The sequence below is a fragment of the Phragmites australis genome, chromosome 19 (assembly GCF_958298935.1).
Source record: "Phragmites australis chromosome 19, lpPhrAust1.1, whole genome shotgun sequence".
Taxonomy (NCBI): domain Eukaryota; kingdom Viridiplantae; phylum Streptophyta; class Magnoliopsida; order Poales; family Poaceae; genus Phragmites; species Phragmites australis.
In genome coordinates, this window is record NC_084939.1 from 4,631,869 (window position 1) to 4,656,468 (window position 24,600).

The following is a 24,600-nucleotide window of genomic DNA, read 5'->3' on the forward strand; positions in this document are numbered from 1 at the left end:
GATGAAGTCCCATGATTACCATGTGATGATGGCATCACTACTTGTGGTAGCTATTAGAAACATCCTCCCAATTAAGGTTCGTGAGGCTATCCTGAGCTTGTGCTTTTTCTTCAATACATTTGAACAAAAGGTGCTCGATCCAGACACATTGGAGGAGCTAGATAAAAGACACTTTGAGACTATGTATTCTTGAGGTGTCTTTCCCACCATCCTTTTTCAATATCATGGTACATCTCACTGCTCACCTTGTGAAGGAGATACACTACCTTGACTCGGTGTTGCTGCATCACATGTTTCCATATGAGAGATATATGGACGTTCTCAAATCGTATGTAAGGAATCGAGCCTTTATTGAGTGATGCATCGTGAAGGGTTACGCGATGAAGGAGGTATTGGAGTGGTCTATTAATTACATTGACCAAAATAACCCAATTGGCGTGCCTAAGTGTCGCCATAAGGGGAGGCTCGTGGGTGTAGGGGTTCTGGGGAAGATGGCAATAACTCCTGATCCAAAGGCATACAACCTAAGCTCATTTCCTCATGTTGCAACAATGAGCGAAGTGTTCCCATATGTCGATGAGCACAAACATATGCTACTTGAAGAGAATCAAGGGCAGACTAAAGCTTGGGTTGCAAGGAAACATATGCAAAGGTTCACCACTTAGTTCCGAGATTGAATCAGGCAATCAAGTACTCCTTTAAGTGCTCTGATAAAAAAATTGGTATCATGCCCTATATACACAATTATGACATATCAAGAGTACGATATAAATGGATACACATTTTACACTGTTGCCCAAGATGAGAAGAGCATATACCAGAATAGTGGTGTCCGTATAGATGCTTATGACAACGACATGCAGAGGGGCATATACTACGATCAAATAGAGAAGATCTGGGAGCTGAACTACTTGTGATTTAAGGTAGCCCTGCTTCGGTGCCGTTGGGTACATGGGGCAAAGGGCATCACTAATAACAACTATGGATTCACTAGCATTGATCTCAAACATGTCGGATACAAGTTTGAACCCTTCGTACTCGCTAAAGATGTTAGTCAAGTCTTTTATATGATTGACACAACAAAGAAATAAATACCATGTGGTTCTCGCTGAGAAAAGACGCATTGTCGGAGTTGCAAACGTCCTTGATGAGGAGGAGTTTAATCAATTCAATGAAATCCGCCCTTTTGCTATTGCAATCGTGCCATGCCTTTTGCCGACCGAGAAGACTCCATACCTGCGCTCTAACCATAATGAAGGAATCCATATCAAGAAATCACGCAAATGGCGAATTTGAATGTTAGGCTTCAAGTTATTTGAATTTGGAATATTAATGTCAAATGTGTAATATTAAGTTCAAATTTGAATTTGCAATATTAATGTCAAATTTGTAATATTAATATCTAATTTGTAATATTAATATCAAATTTGTAATATTAAATTGAACATAACAACTTATGAATTTGAATCTAAAATTTCTGTCAAAGCTATAGGTGACGGGTGACCTATCATTTATTATTAGTTATAGGTGACGGGTGATACTATGCACCCATCACTTATTATTAGTTATAGGTGACAGGTGATGCTATTCACCCGTCACTTATGACTTTCTTAAATGATCACTAAGTACAAGTAATAAGTGGTGGATGATAATATTCACCTATCACTTATTATTAGTTATAGGTGATGGGTGATACTATTCACCTATCACCTATGACTTTCTTCACTAGTCACTGAGTACAAATAATAAGTCACAGGTGATAATACTCACCCATCACTTATGATTTATAATAAGTGACAAGTCAATATCATAGATGATGGGTGATAGTGTTTACCCGTCGCCTATGATCATTTAACTATATACAGACTGCCTTCCCATGTCATTTTTCCTAAGTCTTAGCCCTAACTCCACGAGCCGTGCTTCCAGCCTCCTCGTCCTCGAGCCGTCGTCGAGCCCACATCCCCACCATCGATGCCCTCTCCTCCGCACGCCACTGTCGTCTAGCCCCTGAGCCTGTCGCTAGCCCCACCGACGACGCCCTATCTGCCACTTCCCCAGTGGAGGAGGAGGAGGAGGCCGCCCGTGTCTCTGTCGCTTGCTCCGTCCAGCCACCGCCGTCCTCGTTGGGTAGGAGTGGAACAGATCTAGGCAATCACCCCCCATCTCCGTCGAGTCCGTTGTCCACCTCCCATCTCTATTAGGTACGCCCCCGCTCCCCCCCCCCCCTCCATCTCCTCCCCCATATTTGGTTTGAAGTGTGCAATAAGTGGTTACCTTTAGCTACTGCTTGACTAATGCAGATATCGAGTTGAAGTGCAAAATTAGGTTTGGATGTTTGGAGTAGTGCAGATATTGATGTATTTGTCATCGGGTTTTCAGTATAGGGATATTTGGAGATGATGCCAGGTGGTTGGGATTTGTGGAATGATGCGGATTTTCCCTGATAGATAGATATGCAATGTTTTGTCATTTCCATCCAAGTTGCTGAGATTGGTCAACTCCTTATTGGTCTATATAAGACTAGATGACATTTTTTGTTTTTGTTTGATTTTTATGGGAATTTTGCGAACAATGGTGTCCTAAGCATCAACTTTCTTGTAGTCCTGTGTGATTTAGTAACGTAATTTAACTACTGTCGAAGAGAAAGAATGCACAATGGCTTGTTTTGGTTCTGGTGGTAGCCTGGATTCTGATTTGGTAGGAAAAGCATGCGAATGATTTGACAACTTATCTGCGGAATCTACTTTTAATAATTTCAGAAAAGAAGAGTGAAAATGGTGACCTTCATAGTTCACTAATTTGCCGGGAAAGCTTGTGGGACGTGAACATTTTAATGTGTTTAATATGGTTCTTTATACATTAACGTTAACTATAATTTATCAAGGTACTTAACTCATGTTTAAACTTTCTTATCTTCTTTTTGTGCAAACCATATCTAATTACATAAACCATCACATCTAACATTCAACCTTGGAACACCCATGGATCTGAGAGCCATAATTTGGCAAAAAACCTTTGATTTTTGGGCATTAAGATTCCTTTTCAGGGCCTATATATTTTTGTTAAATATGTTTGCTCATTTTTGTGAATTGGATTTTCAATTAAAATTATGGACTATATGTTTTCATATTGAAAAAAAGAACCAATTTGAATATCTAAAAAAATTATATTTTGAACATGGGATAATTTTATTACTAACACTGGTCTATGCAAAATTAGCAAAAAAGTCTTGTATATTCCACGATATTTGGAACTTGTACCCATACATTTGCGTAATTGAAGTTGACACTTTCTAAATATACAATCTATAGCCTATAAATGTCGTTCCTTGGAGTAGTATTTTCTTTGGTGTAATATCGCACCATATATGTAAACAGTTGAGGAAAGACACATGTTTACTTGTTCTTAACCTTGATTCTTTTTCTTTCCTCTAAGAAACCATGGGGCAGAAGAGGACTGTCACCCCTTAGAAACCAAAAGCATAGAGGATGCTAACACTAGAGGCCGCCTCGGCACCAGATGGGGTGGATAGGAGCCCAAGCCCACACCTGACGTCCTCCTCCGACAGCAGCTAAAGCTAGTATCACAGCTCGAGACTTGTTCTGTGTGAGCCTCCGAGCCGACAAACACAATCCTGCTGAAGAGGTATTGCTATGAGTCAATGTATTTTATACTTGTTGAATGGAGGAATATTTTTTATTTATGTCAACTCCCCTTGTTTCTCTCTATATGGAGGAAGCACAGTCTCCGAGCCAGACAACTGTTAGTAGTGCACGATCCCGAAAGCCAAGGTCACAAATAAAGTGGCCGACGGACAAGGATACTGTCACAGGAATTGATGTTGATGGGCTGCCTACGGATGAAAAGTCACTGAACAGATTCTGAAGAGTCACATGGCTCATTATTCGGGAGAGGGTGCCGATAACGATTAAGCGATGACCTCAGTGATGAAGCGAAGAGAGACTTGTTCGATAATGTCGCTAAGGAATATCTGGAGTACCCTGGAAACATGAGCGAGCATCAAATGATCACCACAGTCAATGCAGCAATGAAAGCGATCGTAAAACTTCACCGAAGCTTTAAGAGCAAGCTTGTTAATTGGTTCTTTTCTAAAGGGGTGGAGCCCGAAGCTACTTTTTCTCCTCACTCTCCTTTTTGAACTACTCTGAGTTCTTCATTTGCACAAAAGCATCCCAATCTTTCTCTTTCAAATGCTTGTAGCTCACACAACCACAGGACAAGCGCAACCAGGTACGCTGGGAAAAGGGCAAAATGGCAGGTAGAGGACGATAAGTTAGCTAGAGAAGGCTACGAGAATCCTTGGTTGCAATTCCCACGACGATCACAGTCGTATTTGTGTGCAAGGGTTGAGATGTCCGAAAGCAGGAAATCACATTCAGAAACAATGAAACTCAGTGAGTCATAGAAAAAGTAAAAGAAAATGAAGCCAAAGCTAACCAAGGTTCTTTCATCGGGGCCAATGAACATGATGCTCTCTCAGTGGTGTTGGAAAACACGAAGCACCCAGGTCGAGTGCGAGGTGTATCAAGTTCCCAGGGCTGAAAATACGGCTTTCCTGAAGACCTCGAAATGTACAAAAAGAGGAAGAGGTCGGGTGCAGTGGACGTGGATGCAATTACATGTGACATCACCTGGAAAGTTTATGAAAGCATCATGGGACAGCTTGCATCATAGGGAATAGAGATTTCCATGCCACAGGAAGCTAGCCCCGGAGTTACAGGGATGAGTAGTTGCGCCTCCAAGGAAGTCGATCAACAAGTAGCTATCGTTGTGACTGAGCCAGATATGATTGAACTGCTAGAAGGGCCCACACCCTGCAACCTTGTAATCAGGAATGACGGGTATCTCATCGAGGTTGCTAGAGGCCAGATGATTCCAGATGTCTGTATCTTACACACGTTCCCGATACGTCATGGCTACGCCATGGTTACAGTGGACATGGTACATAGTAATACCACCGATCACGTGTTGGAGCTCCCCCTAATGATGAAGTTACAACTCTATATGAAGCTCTTCTCAAAGGATCCAGTGGATCCCAATCTGGACGAGCTTCAAGTGCATCACCATCGAACCCCTCACTTCCAGATAAATTCATTACCTTCTCCTCCTCTAGAGAAGCTAGCTTCACTGCCCTCTCTGCATCCGGTAGCCTTGCTTCCATATCCAATTTTGTCTCCCCCAAAGAGCCCAAAGAAGAAGGAAAAGGAAGCCGAGAAGAAAGGCTCTAAGAAGCACCTACCGAAGATGTCAAAGGCCATTGAATCAGTGAAGAAGTCCACGGATATTGTAGCAGTGTGGACTAGTGCCAACATGAAATTCCAATATGGGAAGCCCTTGATGAGGGTAGATGACCTAGCAAGGGTGGGAAAAGCATGTGTCGACCTGGATAATTACTACATGCAGGCTGCTAGAGCCAACAATGCTCAATCCATAGTTGTACAATACAAATGATGCTACTTCTTAACTAATGACAACAGCTACTTCATTGTGGGTTTCAATGACTTAGAAGACCTCTTCAACCTTGATGCCCTAAACGTATCATTATTACGGATTTTTACATTGTAAGTCCCTTGAAATTAGATATTCATTAATTAATACTACTAAGTCTTGAATCTAACTATGTTCTTATTTGTAGACACTTGATTAAAGAAACAAAGAAGAACAAGGAGCCCATCGCATTTCTTGACCATGAGGCCATTACAATATCGGTCATGCAACTTCACCCTAACTATGTTGTGGACCATGTGGCCAGGGCAATGCAATAATATTCCAAAATGCACTACCTGCTGGACGCCCACAACACCGGTGGCCATTGGATATTACTGTTTATTTGCCTCAAGTGGAACTTGGTGTGGTACGTCGACTCGTCAAGACTAGCAGCACCAAAAGGCAAACTTAGATAGCATGATTACAATGTTGTAAAAGAACTCCTCGACGCGTAAGTTTTGCCTAACTTAGTTTACATATTTAACTTTTCTAACATTCAAATACTCAGCTTTTGACGAGTACCTTCGAGCTCAACCTGACTACAACGCGAAAGACGACCACATAATGACACACAAGACCGGATTTGCTATAAGTGCTATCAACTAGATTACCAAATGCTCTCTTTTGCTATTTTTTTCTTTTGATTTAACAATAAATATTTTTTTTCAGCAGTGCCATCAACAACCGCTGGGCAATATCTGCGGATTCTATGTTGCGTGGAACATGCTCCTCATGCTCCGCATGAAGGATATCTAATCCCTCTATGTACGTTCAATACGAGATTATTCGCAACTAATTTCAGTGATTAGTTTAATTCCATGATAACATGACATTGGTTACACGTTAAATTATGTAGGAACTTTTAGCTTCTTTTTTCGATGACTGTGCACTCTCGGAGATTCGACGATGGATCGCCAAGTTCATGGTGTCTGAAGTCATCAGACCACACAGTGAGTTCCACCATAGAATCCCTAGGTTGTGAGGTCTTATATAATATGAGTTGATCGAAACTTTGTAATATTTGTGATTCTATAATTAATTGATTGGAACTTCATAACCTTTGTAATTTTGTGATGAAGCGAGTTCTTATATAAGTTTGTTTGTCCATATGGATTTGGATGCGTTGCTATTGTTTGCAGGGAGAAGACGACTACCAAATCCTGGCTATGCTCCAAGATGCAGCTAGAAAATAAAACAATCATGTCGGGTAAGCTACACATAAGTGACGGGTAACCTTGTTACCAATCACTTATGTGTTCAAGTGATGGGTAACTTATTAACCTGTCACTTATATGTATAACATAAGTGACGGGTAACTAGGTTAATCGTCACTTATGTCTTTCTTCCCAGCACATGAGTGACAGATACCCGTCAATTATGTCCTAACATAAGTGACGTGTGAAGAGTGTTGGGGGAAAATAGACCAGCCTGAGGATAATGGTTGGCGGTCGCTATCAAAGATCCCTCCAGAGCCTTCGGCCTCCGAACTCGGTAGGAGGCCCTATCCCGGAGGCTGCGAACCCCTTCGGGCCACATCTCTAGCTCGAACGTGGCCCTCCAAAGGCTAAAGGTGCGATCGGCCTCCAGAGATAATATCAGGGAAGAAATGACACCCCCCTCTGCAGCCGACCTGATGTGAGGTGACGAGCGATAATGCCAGTGCAAGTGGTGCTTATCCTGCCACTCCAACATGATGCAAGCCATCCTAACACCTCCGGCAGAGCGGCACCGGGCCACAATTGGAAACCAGCTCACCCCTCAGGGGGGCAGGCACCACAATAGTTACCGTGGTAGGTATTTATCTTCTATGTAGGGTAAAAAGTAGTTATCCAGGATAAGGTCCGATAATTTAGCCAGGTCCTAGATCTTTGTACATCGTGATAACTTGTACATTAAGCTATGTACGCCCTATAAATAGGGGGTCATGGTCATCTAGGAGGAGGAGACCCCCCGGGGGGAAGGATTTTTCTCCTCTGGTTAGATGTAGAAACTTCTCTTATAACCAGTTGATATACAACATAAACAAAAGCACAAGACGTAGGGCTGTTATCCGACCAGGAGGCCCAAACCTGGTAAAATCTCTTGTGTTCTTAGGTCGATCACAGATACACCCATTCTCTTGTTCTCTCCTCCCAGCTCACCGCTGTCCCTAAGCTTGAGCTTTCTCGTTAGAAGAGGCTCTCGCCGTACTCTATTCGCGCAAGACATCCTCTTGCTCCACCAAGCTCCGCTCCTCTAGAGACCTCGCTCCACGCAAGAGGCCACTCACCGGGGTCCCAACCTCTACAGCAACCACGATGACTCATTTTGCTTGGAGCCTGTTAGCAAGGGCGGCAACGACAACCTCGCAGGCCTAATCCCCAAGGAGCTCTTCGGGCTCCAAAACTTAGCGAAGCTGCTGCTGCTGAACAACGAGCTAACCGGGTTCCTACCGACGGGCAGCGGCAACCGTACCACTCCACCGACTCCAGCCCAGCAGTAGCTAGCTGACCGATGCCATACCCGCCGAGATGGGTACCCTCAAGAACCTCAACTTCCTCGACATAAGCTAGAACCACCTCATTGGGCCAGAGCATCGCCGGACACATTACCGCGCAGTCCCTAGCTCGTTGACAACCCCGACAACCAACTCTCTCGGTGTTGTTGAACTTTGTCACGCTCAACACTTACAATGCCTTCTCCAGCAAGGCTCCCGAACACGCCATCCTCTCAGAAGTTGCCCCTTTGGAGGCCTCCAAAGGCATGCAGACGAAGGCCAGAACCTACGACCACAGGCGTGTGAACGCGTTGCCACCTTCCATGAAGGACGAGCTCATCTGAAGGCCAGGATATGCGCCAGAGCTCACCTCCACGCCCACATCAGCGTCAGGGCTGGCCTCCGGTCACCATTCACTTTAGAAGCATTTGGAATCTCCACTCCCACCTCGTGTTGGAGGCCAAGGTCGGCTGGCCGGCCAGGAGATAGTTCATACGTTGAGGACTGCATCTCTAGGCGTGCCCTGCTGCTACCTGCCAGCGGCCACCCAAGGACGTATGATTACCAATGGCCAGGCATGCATGCATGCAACTATGCATGTTCTAGGGCATGTTGCTGCTGCATGTGCATACACATACACCCACGCTTCGGTCCACCGCACCTGCATCCTCTCAAGAGGTCGTGTCGGAGGTTAGGCTCTGGCCCAACTTTGCTCCGGAGGCCACCCTCGGTAAGCTCGGTGCCAGACAGAAGTATATTGAAAAACCCTCTGCAAAATGGAGATATCTTAAAAACCTCCACGCCTGATGGCATAGTCTAGGTGATGAAGATATCTTAAAGACCTATCTCAAAAGTACCTCCGACATCTTGAAGATAGTGCCTCCATGCCTAGAAAAGTATTTCTTACAAAGCTACTTATACACGAAGTGACCACTCGAAAACTCTGTCAGGAGTCTAACTTTAGTCATGAAGTGACCACACAACTCAACTTTAACCATTAAATGACATCACCTCTGTCCTGGATTAATCTGCAGACACGAATTGACCGCACCATTCAACTTTAACCATGAAATAACAACACATTTGTCTTTGCGCAGGCTATAGACAAGAAGTGACAACACGGGAGAGCTTTTACCAAAAATTAACTGACAACATATGTATCTTGACACATGGAATCTCTACCCAGCATCAATGCCATAACTTTTTCATTCTTCAAAAGGGAATCCAATGCTCCTACCCCCCCCCCCCCGCTAAGCCCTTCCACCCACTCCTTTCTTCAAGAGGGAATCCAATGCTCCTGCCCTCCGCCACCATAAATAACCCTACCTTTATGCATGGATACACCACTCATTTCTCAGTTCTCTCAACTGCAATGCCTTTCTCAGCTCCACCAAGCCCACCCAAGAAAGATTAGGGGATTTTCATCCCCCAAGGGGTCGAACCACCGATGTGCTTTTGTGGTGACCATTGTAGGCTTCCCGAGTCCCAGGACATCTCCTACACCTATGGGCCACGTTTCTTCATGTGTGCCAACTACCAATACGACAAGCCTCAACATGGACCGTATGAGTACCCACTGGTATAGCAACAAAGATCAGTCACATCTTTCCCAATTTCACATACTATTTTACTAATCTCTCATCTTGTTCATTTGTCTAGTCTCCTCCACCTATCTGTGACTTTATTGAATGGCTCGACATTGAGAAAAATGAAGACCAGAAGCGGTGGATCGACATGACCATGTGGTGGAGGAGGGAAGCTTACGCACGCCAGGAGTACGAGTAACAACAAGAGGAACTACGCCTGAAGCGGTAGGAAGAAGAGCGCATAAGGAAGGCAACGCAGGACCATACCACGGCTCAGGCCCATGAAGCTGAGAGGGCAGGAAGCGGGAGAGGGCCCGTCGTGCTAAGGCGGCAGGTCCCGATGCCCTGCGAAAGAGCAAATATCCTAGGTGCACTCAGTAGAGAGTATCTAATGTAACCCGACATGTTTCCACTTCCTAACATATTATGATTAGGAGCGGCGCACTATTAAGTAGGTCTTTATGCGAACCGTACATACCACCTTTTTTTGTCTTCATGGTTACAGTCCCATGTAATGTTTTTCACCATATGTATAATCTTATGTTTGTCGCCGTTTGTAACCTCATTGCCGCGTAATATGCTGCTAGTGCTTCACATATATAATTTGTTCACAAATATTAATTTTGTATCCTCCTAACAATACGTAAACTAGTTGAAAATATCGCTTCCCCATTATGTCATATTGGCCACTTTTAGCCATTTTAATTCCAAATTTTGCAACATATCAATTTCAAATATTGAGCAATTGTATACATTTACAATTAAAAAAACCAGAGTGGGGCATACCCGCCTCCTTATCCGCCCACTGAGAGGGTGGTTAGGCCCCTTGTCACCCTCTCAGGGGGCGATTAGCCCACCCACCCTCTCAGAGGACGTTAAGAAGTCATTACCGCTCTCTGAGAGGGCTGCAGCCCTTTTAAGGGCGGCATGCACCTATTTTTACAAATATTGCTCTAAAAAATCTATTTATTTAAATTTTTAATTAAAAAATATATTAAAAACTCGAATTTTTAGGAGAGTAGGTAGATGGAATATTTTGTTATGTTGGCCAATCTGCGCAAGCCACCCCCCATCTTGGGCTGCCTATTGACCCACCTGCATCTGCTGGATCTGTGGGCCCAGCACAATGGGAAGCTGCCATTCTTGCATCCAATAGCATGAATTGGACAATGTCATATTTATTTGTATCAATAGGAGGTGAAACCTTAGAATTGGGATATCAAAACATTAAATAATGCTTGAGAGAGGCATGTGAGGCAGATCACACAATGGTCTGCTGCACCCGCGGTCCTTCATGACCAGCAGAGAGATATCAGAGCATTGATGTAGCATACAAGAGGATACATGCAAGCCATATTTTGATACTATCATATTTATTTGAATCAATAGGATATCAAACCTTAGCATTGTGATACATATCAAAGATTGCGAGGAAATAAATTCGAGAACAGGTCAATTTATTTGCAGTTATGCAGTGATAGTATTTTGGGGGGGGGGGGGGGTAGTAGTGGACTCCTCTAGCTTCCTCCACAAAAACTATATATTTAAGGAAAATATTATCTTTTATTTGTTTACTTATGGTATGAAAAAACCAAGACGGTCCAAATTACTTCTCCAAAGTGGGAGGAGGGAGTGAACCAAAAGAAGAAATACCACAATAAAGACCTTGTTGATTGGATATGGCCGTATTCATATGGAGAGAATACAAGATATCAAGATTTAGCCTATAGATATCCAAACATTAACGGATGAGAGTACATAAATGTGAGAACCCAAGAATTTATACCTGAGATGTGGCAGTGCCTATATATATACACACACAGAAGATCAATACAGATCGAAGAGTTACAGACGTACATCTATTCTTCGTCTTCTCATGGCTCCGTTCAAGATCAGTACAATGTGGACTGCGTACACAACAGCTGCTGCTATTTGCATTATTGCTCTTGTGATCATGTCTTCTACCCTCTCCTCCAGCGGAGAAGGTAACATATACATCTATCTTCCTTTACTCTGCAATCTTCAGAGATCAATTCGCTAACCATGTTTGATTTGTCCGGGGCACTAAGTAATTGAGGTGCTGATTGCATGCGTGTGCAGCTGAATCGATCTGCCATCCTGTAGTACGACCCTGCAGGCTGGAGGCGTGCACCGGCTATTGCACACACGAGGCCAAGAACCACAAGTACATGCGACTAACTGCTTCTTGCCACACACATGTCAACCCTCAAGAGTGCTGCTGCACGTTTTATTTCTCACCCCCGCCGGCAACGGTGGATAATAGCAACGGGTTTCTTGGCTGAGCAGTATTGCTATCAACGCCGATGATTACATTAACTAGCCATCAACCCGTGCTAATTCTACAGCACATGAATAAGTCGTCAAAGTTAGTATGTTTAAGAGATTTGGGATATGAAATATTGGAAGACATCATTTAGAATACCCTTCTCATAAAATTACAAATTTTATTCTTAGTACTGGAAAGTTACTTTCTTTGAACGAATGGTACAAGACAGTGCGAGTTTCATTGAATAAAGCAAGAATATAAATACAAGTAGGTAGCCTTAGGAGGCTATGTACAAGAGAGAAAAAAAAAGGCAAAAAGACAACTACAACAATAGTGCTGACGACGCTAACAACCCCAAAAGGATTAAGCAATGAAAACAATTAACTACTACAGAATGGAGCTAGTTGAACTACACAACATCTTAGAGCCACTCAATGTCGTCCACTAGCCTGAGCACCACCATGCCCGGTTCGCAACGACGCGGATCTGAGCGCCGCTGTGGGAAAAGATGTCCTACGCCGAAACAGCCACCGCACTAATGCGACTCTAGCACCATCCAATCGGATTGGGTCATCTGTGCCAAGATCCTGTTGCCGCCACACCGCTTCGAGCTGCCAAGGTCAGGCTTCCCTGGGCCGAATCGATTGCTGCCACACAACCACGATCCAACCGAGCATGCTTGGATCCGATCGCCACCTCGATGACCCGAGTCGACGAGCGCAGGCTGCCCTGCGCCGAGCCGGCAATCGCTACACCTTAACCCACTACGGCCCTACCACCACCAAACCGGATCCGACCGCCCCTATTATTAGGAACGATGACGTTCTAATAAAAAGATAAATTAGGATATCCAGAAATTAATAGCTTTAAAAATTTTACAAGATAAATTTATTTTAATTTTTATCTAAATGTGATCTAAATTTATCTAGTGTATTTACTATACCGCTCAAAAAGATTGTAACCTACTCTAACAAGGTAAATTGTAAATATATAAATACAGAAACGTAAATAAGATAGAGAGACAAATTTGGCATAAGTGATTTTTATCTTGTGGTATTGGTGGCACATGAGCCACCCCTAGTCCACGTTAGAGCTCCATAAAGAATATGCTTCTGGTCACCAAATCTCTTTCGGTCACGACTCTTGAGCTACCAAGTCACCAAGACAAGGTCTCAAGAACGATGAACCACCAAGACAAGGTCTCACCACTAACCTCTCTTCTAGTCACTTGTGTGTTGTCTTCACTTTGGAGCTTTAGTCACAAAGACAAGGGACTCCGTATCCCCGTATAATCTGCCACCACTTCACATCAAGTCGAAGGGCCAACAAGTTGTCAGCAAGTTACAAAGACTCTAAGGCGTCGGCGTACCTCTCGGTACACGGTTGGATCACTACTTGATCCACTCTCTAGGTTGCAACACCTAGCAACACTTCTCTTTATGCCTAATAGTACTAATCATTCTCTAATGGTGTGCTAAATTATTTTGTATGAACACTTTAAGCACTTTGGTGGCTTAGATATCTTCTAAAGTGTATATGTGATTCGCTGTAATGAATGTATCTCATGTGCTATGAATTTACAATATTGTCTTATTTTTTTGTTGTTGGCCGAGATCACAACTAACTAACATAAATGCCTCTGCCACTACAGCCGCGGGCATGCGGTTGGGTACATCGGGTCTGCCACCAAGGCCATCTCCTAGGGCATTTGTTGCCGAGCCATCGTCAAGAGTAATAGGCAATAAAACGATTAGGCAACTGGAGCATAAGCCGAGGGACTCTCAGTTCTGGACTGACCTAATGTTGGTTAAACAAGATTTCTTGAGGCTAGGTTCCTTCAAATTGCAAAATGGAACTCAGATAAGGTTTATAAAAACAGACGAATTTATAAAAACCGTCTACGAGTTCATTCACACATAGACGCCTAGCTTGTTATAGACACGTCTATCTTAGCGACCGTTCGAATTGCATCACGATTTTTTATGAGTTCTGTACTGAGTGTTATTGTTATGTGTCCCAGATTTGCAATAGAATATGTCTTAATTTACTGCTATTAAGTGCTGGGAGGATGGGGGCTGTCCCTATGCTTACTTCTACTGTCAAGATGCTTGGCGCTGATTTTTATCCTATGGAACATGTGTTCTTTGCTGCTGTGAAGGGCACTACTGTAGATCCAATTTATGATGTGAATCATGTTCTTATATTGTGTATTCTTGATGAAAATTTCTCTATTGATGTTCGTCAATGGAGACATTTTCACAAACTGCAAGACTGATTTGAATGGTCATCTCTTACTTAACAAGGGCAATAGATTTAGAAGCAATGTTTTTTTATTCTAGCATATGACTGAGTTAGTCATAATAGTGCCTAATCCTGATGACAACGACAAAATGTATGAAGATAATTTTTACTAAGATTGTGATGAAACACAATGGTGCTATTGAAGCTCAATCCTTGAAGGCCTACTAGGGATTCATGTTATGTATGGGTTTATGTTTGGAATCATGCTCTGATGTTATTCCTATATTTAGTTATGTTCTTAATCATATTCATTTGTTAATTAATTTAAATGTGATGCATGTAATGTATATGCCTATGTAATATATATACATGTGATGTTCTTGTGTAAAGTTGGATGTGATGCATGTGATGTATGCCCTATCATGAGGGTAGCCAAGTAAAATGGGTTCTCAGGTGAAAAGAGTTACATATATAGGTTTTTAGTAAAATCTGTATGTGACACTTAATACATATCGATTTTTTTAAAATCCGTCTGTGACATTTAAGTACACCTAGATAGTTTTTCAAAAAAATCATCTGTGAGGCTTGCAAAACTGATATATATGTAGCTATATATTATAGACGTAGGTCTTATTTAGATCCGTCTGTGTGTTGCTCTGTTACAGATAGAGTTATAATCGTTTGTAAAAAGTTTGATAGCAGATACTTTTGCAGAGATAAAAACTTATACGTTACATGTAAACGTATAAGGTGATCCGAACAACACACGTGCATGTAAATTACTGTGTAGAAATTAACTAGTTAGGATGGTCAGCTCACTTTATTAATACACACATGTTGCATGGAGTTGCTTACTCTTTTACTCATGCGAACAACTTGAATTGATGGGTATAGTCATGGTAGAATTTTACATCCATATGGATACGAATTGTATCGGACTAATACGTACAGGGGATTTTTGCATGGTGGGCTGCTCACATAAACATGTTATTCAGTCTCTAGAGTAGCCCTACCAATTATGCATTGTTTAATTCATCTTAATCTGTGAATATTTCATAACTACGACAGTATATCCGTGTAACGCAACAGCGCGTCGCACGGTCATCACCAAACTATGGGCCTTGGATACCTGTAGGCAAGTATTTGTCTTGGCCCATTTATTAGCATGAATTAAGCCGCATGATATTCGAACGTACCAAAATCTCATTGTAGAATACTAATGCTCAGCGAACTGGATTGTATTACATTGATCATACACATATATATCAGAGAGAGGTTATAATCAATCAATCTCAATTAATCCTATCCTACCATAAAAATCAGATCCTTCCTGATCCTTGCCACGCACTCTAATTGAAAGAGAGCATGCATGTTTCTTTAATATGCATCATTACGCTTCCTAATGTTGGCACCTTGATTCCGTTCCCATACTGGACCAACACGTCTATTGCAGTAGGCATCGTCAAGATCTCCTCACCATACTGCTCTTGACGAGTGCCATGCGGAAGAAAATACTGTTACCCTTTTCTTTTTGCAAATATGTGGAGGATTAATTACCTGTATCTGTATCGCTTTTATGTTCCATTGTGCAGTTGTTTACGTAGAAGCACAAGCTATCTCAGGCATAAATGTGTATCATCTCAAAATTTATGTCATCCTCTCCTATCCTACACATGTATACGACACTTTCTAACATCTCAAAAGCATGACTAAACAAATCTACCGAAGAAACTCATATCAACTATCACTAAAGGAAAGTAAAGGAAGAATTAGGTAAACCCTAACATAGGTGATTACCCATCAAGTTAATAGACATTGCATGCAATTTTGTAAAACAAAATATTTAAAATATAGGTTCAAGATGATCAAAGATATTTGACTTTTACCCAATGCTGCTCAGTGTTGTTGAAATCTTAGTCTTGATGTCCCTCGAACTATTCTAGAACGCTATCAACTAATTACAGGAATTGCCGACAAATAATACAAAACAACATACAAAATATCATTAAAATACTTTAAAAACACTATAGTTAGATAGGTATGATTTTAGAAACATTTAGATGTAAGAATCACCTAAATCGGAGTTAAGGTGAAAAGAGAACAGCTTTCGGGAGATGGAATAGGTTGAAAAGGAAAGGCTAGTTTACTAGAGTTATCTTCTTATGGGAATAAGCATTATCACGCAATCATTGCGTCAGGCTTGACAACATCATTGCACAAGATTTAAGAAGTATAGGGTTTACTAGACTTTGCTGACTGGCTAAGCAGGATAATGTGGCGCTAATTTGGCATGCTATGCAAGCATCGTCTTGGGTTTAAGAATGGGTACGCTGTGATCTAGTATCGACCATCCAAGATGGATCAAATGGTCAGAGGTTGCGCTTCTAGGTTAAGGACACTACCAGAGACTCTGTGTAGCGGCGGCAGTTCAGGTTTCATCGGAGATGGCGATCGGGCGCATAGCCACTGACATCGATGTCGTGCTTCGATGGCATTTCAGTGAAACGAGGGAAGCATGGCGTAGAACACAGAAGACTAACTTAATAGTATGGTTGGTTTTGGAAGGGATCATCCAAGGTAGAGACAAAATAGTGATAACTGCTGCTAGGTTTGGTGGTGACCGTGAACAGATGAGGCAATGAAGATGCTCTCGTTTTAGGAGATTGGCTATGAAATTTAAAAAACTGTTTGAATAGAGACGTTCATATATCCCGAGAACATAATGATATAGTATATGTTTGGGTAGATCATTCCCTGAGAGGAAGAACGATTAGAGGAGATGAGATGTGTGGCGGTTGCGATGTGCTGTGGTTGGCAATCAGGTTCCGGTCGAGTCGCTGCACAAGCGGTGAAAGGCTCCTATGGTCATATAGAAGACTTCATGGGACATGTTGTGATGCAGATGGCACATCCATACGGTTTCCAGATTTACGGGGAATGCGACAGCAAACTTGGTGCGCATGCAGAACGCGTCCATAAACCGGACAACAGGCATGTCGACCTTGATTTTGTTGGTTTAGCTGCTCTACTAGCCGACCTGGTTGGTGAGGACATGGGGAAAATCATGGGTCATGCGCTGGTGAAAAGCCATGGTGAACAGTGCACTAGTTGGCTAGGAACGTCGATGCCAATCGGCTACGGCGCAGCTGTCTGCAACGGCGACGATCGTTGCGGTGTAGATCGGGCTTTGGTCAGAGCTAGTGCTTGGCTAGAGACTTAGTATGATGGTAAAACAGTAGTAAGGGAGGAGAAGAAGGGGCCCTCACCTTTCTTTGATGGTCAAGGAAGGAGAATTCGCGGAGACGACGACGTAGCGCATCACGGGCGGCGGCGGCGGCTCCAGCGAACGACGACGCACTGACAGGGTAGCAGCTGCGTCTAGGGCTTGGAGGCATAGAATAGGGATAGGAGAGGACGTGAAAGTCCTATTTATAGGGCTAGGGGTGGCTGGTTGAGGTGGAGTCCAAGTCGAACACGAATTGGGTTTGAGTTCAAGTCGGTTAGGATTTCCTTTTTCGTATCTCTATTCCGAGAACGATATCTCCACTGTTCGGACTCCAAATTAGATGTTTCTAGACTCTAAATTATAGTACTTGAAAAGATATACAACTTTGGTATTCATTGGCACTTTGGTACAACTTTGATTTTTACAAATGCACCAACTGTTTGAACTCAAACTTATCAGCACAGTATTGATTTCAGTGGCCATAACTCATAGCTCTATTATCCAAAAAAGGATTTTCATAAGTTCAAATCAAAGCTCTCGACATGACCTACAACTTTGGTATTATCAAGATTTATATTTGAGGTCGATTTGAACTCTAAAACCACATTGGAAGAAGAGTATATCCAATGTGGCTCCTTTGAACTCAACTATGGCTTGACGGCTCTATAGTGACTACCATGCGGGTCTAGAAGACATAGCATAGAGGATAATAGGGTTGGCTATCCTACTACCATTACTATAGAAACATGGATTCACAACCCTCTATCATTGACCGTTCCTTCAGAACACCGACAATAAGAATGTATCATTTTAGGTTCATATTAATAATTGATAGTGATTGTCCTCTCAAATAAAATAATGATAAAAAACTATTATCACTATCAATTTATATTAAAAATTGACATAAATATTATTACTATCCGTTTATATTATAATTTATCATAAATAATAAATTATCATTATCGATCCTAAGTTTGTAACTCATCTTCAGAAATTCTGAACCAAACCGCGCGCTCCCACACCGAAGTCCCAGCCGGTTTCGCCGCGACGTCGGCGGGTGGCCGGCAAAAGGAGAGAGAGCGGCGAGGCGAGCGAACATTCCGAGGCCCCGATCCGGTAGTGACGTGGCGGCCCGCGACTGGGCGTCACGCGCGGCGAAGATATTTTCCGGCGGTGGACGGGACAGCGGCAAATCAAGCGGGCAGCGCGATATTATTTTTGAGACCGCCGGTGACGGTTTTGCCCCCGGTGGCGTGGGACATTTACGGAGCTGGCCACGATGGATATTTTGGTGCCGGTGGATGGAACGTTCTTTCTTGGCCCCGATTCCTGGACTCTTTCTTGGCTTGGGTTCAGACACATGTGTCTCCTTTTTTCTAAATAGCATCTACATTCACAACGATTCTCTCAGTTTGTTCAACGATATATATTTTTTACATCTATAAAAGATCTATTGATAAAATACTCCTTTGGTTATAAATGTAAGTTGTTTAAGACTTTATCACTGTCACAATTTGGCTAGTGCTATCTGAAAATGCACGTTATTTCAAATAAAAAGAATTTATATTTCAAAAGTCATTTAACTAATTAAATTAATACCAATTTTATGTTCTTAATCTAATAATTATTTCTAGGTGGTTAAAATCTGAAAAGTTTAACTAATACATATCTAAAACAATTTATATTTATAATCAGATATGTTAGTTATTAACTAGGTGGCAAACTCTTTGCTTAAAGGTTGCCATCCACGTACTAACAAACATAAGAAGGTTTGGACATGAATTAAGATACGAGAAAGCCAATTCCTAGATGGATATTTTTCGAGGAGGATATTTTCTAAAATATGGTTCATTATTTCTTTTTCCTGATTGGATGGTTTTAAAGCTATACATGTTTTGACGGATCACTATGGTGGCTATGCACAAAGCTATAAAGAGTTGTATTTTTTTTATTTCTACATACAGTCTCTCAAACTTTTTTTTAAAAAGAAGCTAGCAAGCCATTTGAGTTGTAATATTCCTTGCAAAGAAAAGCATAAGTTGTAATCTCTTTCACTTTTTATCATGGACAATTGATAACTCTGGATAAGGTATATCTGACAGTCTCTTTAACCATCAAAACGGTGTAACGATCATCTTTAGCTGGTATTGTCATGCTAGCAAAAATACAATGGTTGAGACTTGAGAGCACTAGAAAAAGTTTGAGGGAACTACATGTCTTTTAGATCAATTCTATTATTTTCCCAATTATACAATGTTAGAGTCTGCTACAGTTATAATCTATTATTTGCCTAATCCTACATGTCTTTTAGACCAAGAAAACAACCATGTCACAAATGTGACAATGTTAGGCGGTATGCCGGTTTTTTTTTAAAAAAAAGTGTTTAGGAAAAAAATATAAGGAGAAAAGATTATGCGTGAGCTAATACGGCCAACGGACGGCTAGCTTCTCGCCTGCGAAGCGAAGAAACAGGTGGGCCGTCGGATGCGATCCCCGCTCCATCAGATCCACCTGGCGCCGTCCCTTGCCGCCCAGGGCCCACCCCGCCGCATTGGCGGCAGATATTTTCGCCAGCCCTGTGTGGCAGATCCCGTAATTAACCCCAACCCCGTGCCCCTTTCCCCCGCTCGCCACGCGCCGTTAAAAACCAGGCGCAGAAATATCTCTCCGCCTCGGCAGGATCTCCATTCCCACACCAACCGCGGGCGCCGAGGAGAGAGAGAGAGAGAGAGAGAGAGAGAGGTGTTGGTAGCTTGGTATGTTTGACGCTGGGGATCGCGAGGTCGTGGCGGTGAAGCGGATGAAGCTGTGGGAGGAGGAGGAGGAGGAGGAGGAGGGGATGGAGGTGGACGAGGGGGAGGGGTGGATGTGGGGGGCGCCGGCGGCGGGGGAGCAGAGGGCGGCGGCGATCGTGGTGGCGGACGCGGCGGAGGCGGACTTCCCCGTCATCTACGTCAACGCAGCCTTCGAGGCCGCCACGGGGTACCGCGCCCACGAGGTGCTCGGACGCAACTGGTCAGTGGAGTCGAGAGAACCCACTCTTCTATGTTCATGTGCTCTTCTCTGTTTTGCTCTGCTCATGCTTGGCGTGCTAGAGAATGCTGCTTGCTTGGTGCCGCGCGTGAGCTGGAACTATGCCATGCGGCTCGTTGTTATTTATGAATTGTCAATTGTGAACGTGCTGGTCTGTAAGAATTTAAGACATACTGCGCATTCGTGCAATTCTCTGTTTTAGGTTTCAGGATCCGTGTGGTATGGTGTGCCACTCTGCCTTTTCAGTTTTCAGTTCAAATGGTGTGCTTGTTCATATGCTTGTGGCAAAGATACGAGCAGGTTCTTTCTTATTACTGGGATTTTAGAGTGTAGTCATGGCTTTGGATTTAATGGTTGGTAGATATAAAATTTTGTGTTGCTTGAATCAGAACACGGGCATGGGAATCATGCTATTTATACAGCCGATGTCAAATTTTTAAATAATTCCCAAGTCCTTTTCCCTTGAGAACCTTATTGGTTTACAACCAGCCGCTGAGTAATGGTGACATTAGTGAAATAATTTCATGGACCACAGCTTGTGCCACTACAGGCACAAGCAAGCAAGCGACATTATAGGCACAAACTCAATAAAAATCTTTGTTGCCGATGTGCAAAAGGTGCAGAAGACATTGGAAGAAAATAGACAAGATCTAGGTTGGAATTATTTATGCAAAATAGATTGTAACCTGTAAGTAACAGTTTCAGGTTGCATAGGAGCTTGAAGACTGATAGTGAAATGTTAATTATTCTTTTCGACTTTGCTGGCTGTTTTGGTCTTCTGGTGAGCAGAGCGTGGGGAGAACATGTTGAGCGCAACGCATGAGATATTTTTTTTGATACTTCTATCTCTCTGCTAGAGTTGGCCACTTGCACATAGAGAAGGGGATGACAAAGGTGATTGGCAGATCCAGTTTGAAGTTGTTTAAGCATTCAGCATCAGATCAAACTAACAATTTCAGTACTGGAACTTGTTAAAATTCAAATGCTGGGCCGAATAGAATCAGCATTGTAACAGTAATTTTATCCTATTTCTTATTGATATTAACATAAGATGGTGAACATCAACATGGAAGCAAAGAGAAGCTGTTCAGTTGATGTTATTTTTGGTTAGGCTATTGAACAAATGTGTCTTGCTATAATATAATTCCTTTACAATAGTTATTTTCTGCTAGCTTTTTTGTTTGCTATCTTTCCTCACTTGTACAAAATTTTAAATTGCTAACACTGAAACTTGACAGAGGGCCTAATGCAGCATCTCACGAACTGTGTTCATTCAAACTTGTCTTTCAGCCGATTCCTACAATTTCGGGATCCACGTGCGCAAAGGCGGCATCCCCTTGTCGATCCGATGGTTGTTTCAGAGATTCGGAGATGCCTCAATGAGGGGATTGAATTCCAAGGTGAGCTCCTGAATTTCCGGAAGGATGGTGCTCCACTTTACAACAGGCTAAGGCTCGTTCCAATGCACGGGGATGATGGCTATGTGACACATGTCATTGGAATCCAACTATTCTCTGAAGCTAACATTGATCTCAGCAACATATCATATCCAGTGTATAAACAACAGTCCAACCACAGACCCAGCATTCAAGATCTGAACTCAGCTTCTCATGAACATGCTCTGAAAATCCAAAGTTCAGACTACTGTAGTATTCTCCAACTGTCAGACGAAGTTCTTGCGTACAACATCTTATCTCGCCTGTCCCCACGAGATGTTGCATCGATTGGATCAGTCTGCACCCGTATGCATCAATTAACCATGAATGATCACCTAAGGAAGATGGTCTGCCAAAATGCATGGGGAAGAGATGCCACTATCAGGCTTGAGATGAGCACCAAGATGGTAGGGTGGGGTCGTCTTGCAAGAGAACTAACAACCCTTGAGGCAGCCTCATGGAGGAAGTTTACAGTTGGAGGTCGCGTCGAGCCCTCCCGGTGCAACTTCGGTGCCTGTGCTGTTGGTAACCGCCTTGTCCTTTTCGGAGGTGAGGGGGTCAACATGCAGCCTATGGATGACACGTTTGTGCTTAACCTGGAGGCTGCTAGGCCAGAATGGCGCCGTGTCAAGGTTTCTGCCTCCCCACCCGGTCGGTGGGGGCACACTCTATCATGGTTGAATGGGTCATGGCTGGTAGTATTTGGTGGCTGCGGGCAGCAAGGTTTGCTCAATGATGTCTTCATCCTTGATCTTGATGCTCAGCAGCCAACATGGAGGGAGGTTGCAAGCGAGGGGCCTCCACTACCACGATCTTGGCACAGCTCATGCACCTTGGACGGTTCAAAGCTTGTTGTCTCAGGGGGGTGCACTGAGTCTGGTGTTCTTCTCAGTGACACCTTCCTTCTTGACCTCACCAAGGAAAAGCCTGCATGGAGGGAGATTCCTACATTCTGGTCACCACCATCCCGCCTCGGCCACACCTTGTCTGTTTATGGTAAGACTAAACTATTTATGTTTGGTGGTCTAGCAAAGAGTGGCTCGCTCCGGCTGCGCTCCAGCGATGCCTACATGATGGATATTGGTGAAGACAGTCCTCAATGGAAGCAGTTGGCGACAACGGGGTTCCCGAATGTTGGCCCACCGCCAAGACTTGATCATGTCGCCGTGAGCCTGCCCTGCGGAAGGATAATCATATTTGGTGGCTCGATTGCCGGGCTGCACTCACCAGCACAGCTGTTCCTGCTTGACCCCACTGAGGAAAAGCTGACATGGAGGATCCTGAATGTCCCCGGGCAGCCCCCGAAATTTGCCTGGGGACATAGCACCTGTGTGGTTGGTGGCACCAGGGTCCTAGTTCTTGGAGGTCACACCGGGGAGGAGTGGATCCTGAACGAGCTCCATGAGCTCTGCCTCGCAAGCAGGCCCGACGAAGACGATTGATTCCATTGTCCTGCCTTCCTGGCACGCGCAGCTGTCTATTTAATTTAGATCATATATATTAATAACACCTACTGTCATTTTGTCACTGCATTCAACATTGATATAAAAAAATAGTAGCGCAAATGAATCGAAAAAAGAGTTGGTCCAAGAGAGTTTAGCCTACTTTGTTGTTCTGATATTGTCTTGCGTCGGTCTTGATAGGTATTATGGTGTATCTGTATATTTTCAATTTTCGAAAAAACAAAAAACAAAAACAAAATTGCAGATTGTGAATTCGTGTATTGAAGTCACCACTGTCTTATTTGTGTCTGCTCATATCTGCGTCTGTTTTGTGATATCTTGATGTGATTTCACATAGGAATGTGTTGCTCAACTAATCTATGATATCAAATTATCAATGCATTGTGATGATCACAGATGCTATCATTTCAGGGCATAATGCTTGGATTGTCTTTTTCGTAACTGATGTGCTGCTTTTGAGATGTTGATGGGAACCTGGAATTCCAAAGGTTCATATCGTAGCTATTATTTTGCCTCATTGCTTGCATAAATCCATGCTCGAAATACCGCACTGCATGCTTGTTGAAGAGTAAAGACGATGAAATGTAAACGGTGGAATAGACGTAGTTTCATGAAATGAGCTGGAGAATGAAAAAAAAGATTTAACTAGTTGCACCAATGATAAAAATTAATTGCTCAACTCTTGCAGCGACCGGGTCTAAAAAAAACTATCTTACGCTCATAGCTTCGATGGATCGTGTTACGAATAGACTTCTCAATTTCTTAAGCATGTGATTAATTAGTAGTCTAATTATCATTAACAGTTAGTAATTGAGAGGCACCCGTTGGGATACAACCAACCGCACCAACGGATGCATACCATCCCTTCACTTTGTGTGTGTCTATATATATATATATACACGGTGAGGTTATTTTATGTTTATACACAGTTGCTATTCGTATTGCGTATATCTCCTAACTACAACTGAAACACTGTAGGTTACAACTTGTTATTCGCACTGCGCACATCCCTAGTTACAACTTGAAACACTATAAGTTACAACTTGTTAGATAGACCAGTTAGAATTTCACGTCCAGAAATGCATAATTGCAACACGAGAGAGCTAACACTGTGAGTTACAACTTGTTATTCGCACTACGCACATCCCCCAGTTACAACTCGAAACACTATGAGTTACAACTTATTAGGTAGATCAGTTACAACTTCACATCCATAAATACATAATTGCAACACGAGAAGCTAACACTGTGAGTGTTTTGTTGGACTCTCCTGAGTACACTCCGCTGTCTTCCTCCATTCCAGTGTCAACCGCTGGAACCTTCACAGAGATGGCTGACCCGCCT

The 24,600-nt window shown here is 43.0% G+C and overlaps 1 protein-coding gene across 2 annotated transcripts; it reads left to right on the top strand.

The window, feature by feature from the left end:
* The first annotated feature begins 19,986 nt into the window (after window positions 1-19,986).
* LOC133900398 (adagio-like protein 3) lies at window positions 19,987-23,550 on the top strand. Of its 2 annotated transcripts, none has more exons than XM_062341523.1 (2): window positions 19,987-20,339; window positions 21,648-23,550. In XM_062341523.1, the coding sequence occupies exons 1-2, from the start codon at window positions 20,083-20,085 to the stop codon at window positions 23,233-23,235; spliced, it is 1,845 nt and encodes a 614-aa protein (XP_062197507.1). In that variant the 5' UTR covers window positions 19,987-20,082; the 3' UTR covers window positions 23,236-23,550. The 2 variants fall into 2 exon arrangements, with proteins under 2 accessions (XP_062197507.1, XP_062197508.1); XM_062341524.1 differs by having other exon boundaries at window positions 20,220-20,339; window positions 21,596-23,550.
* Window positions 23,551-24,600: the final 1,050 nt, after the last annotated feature.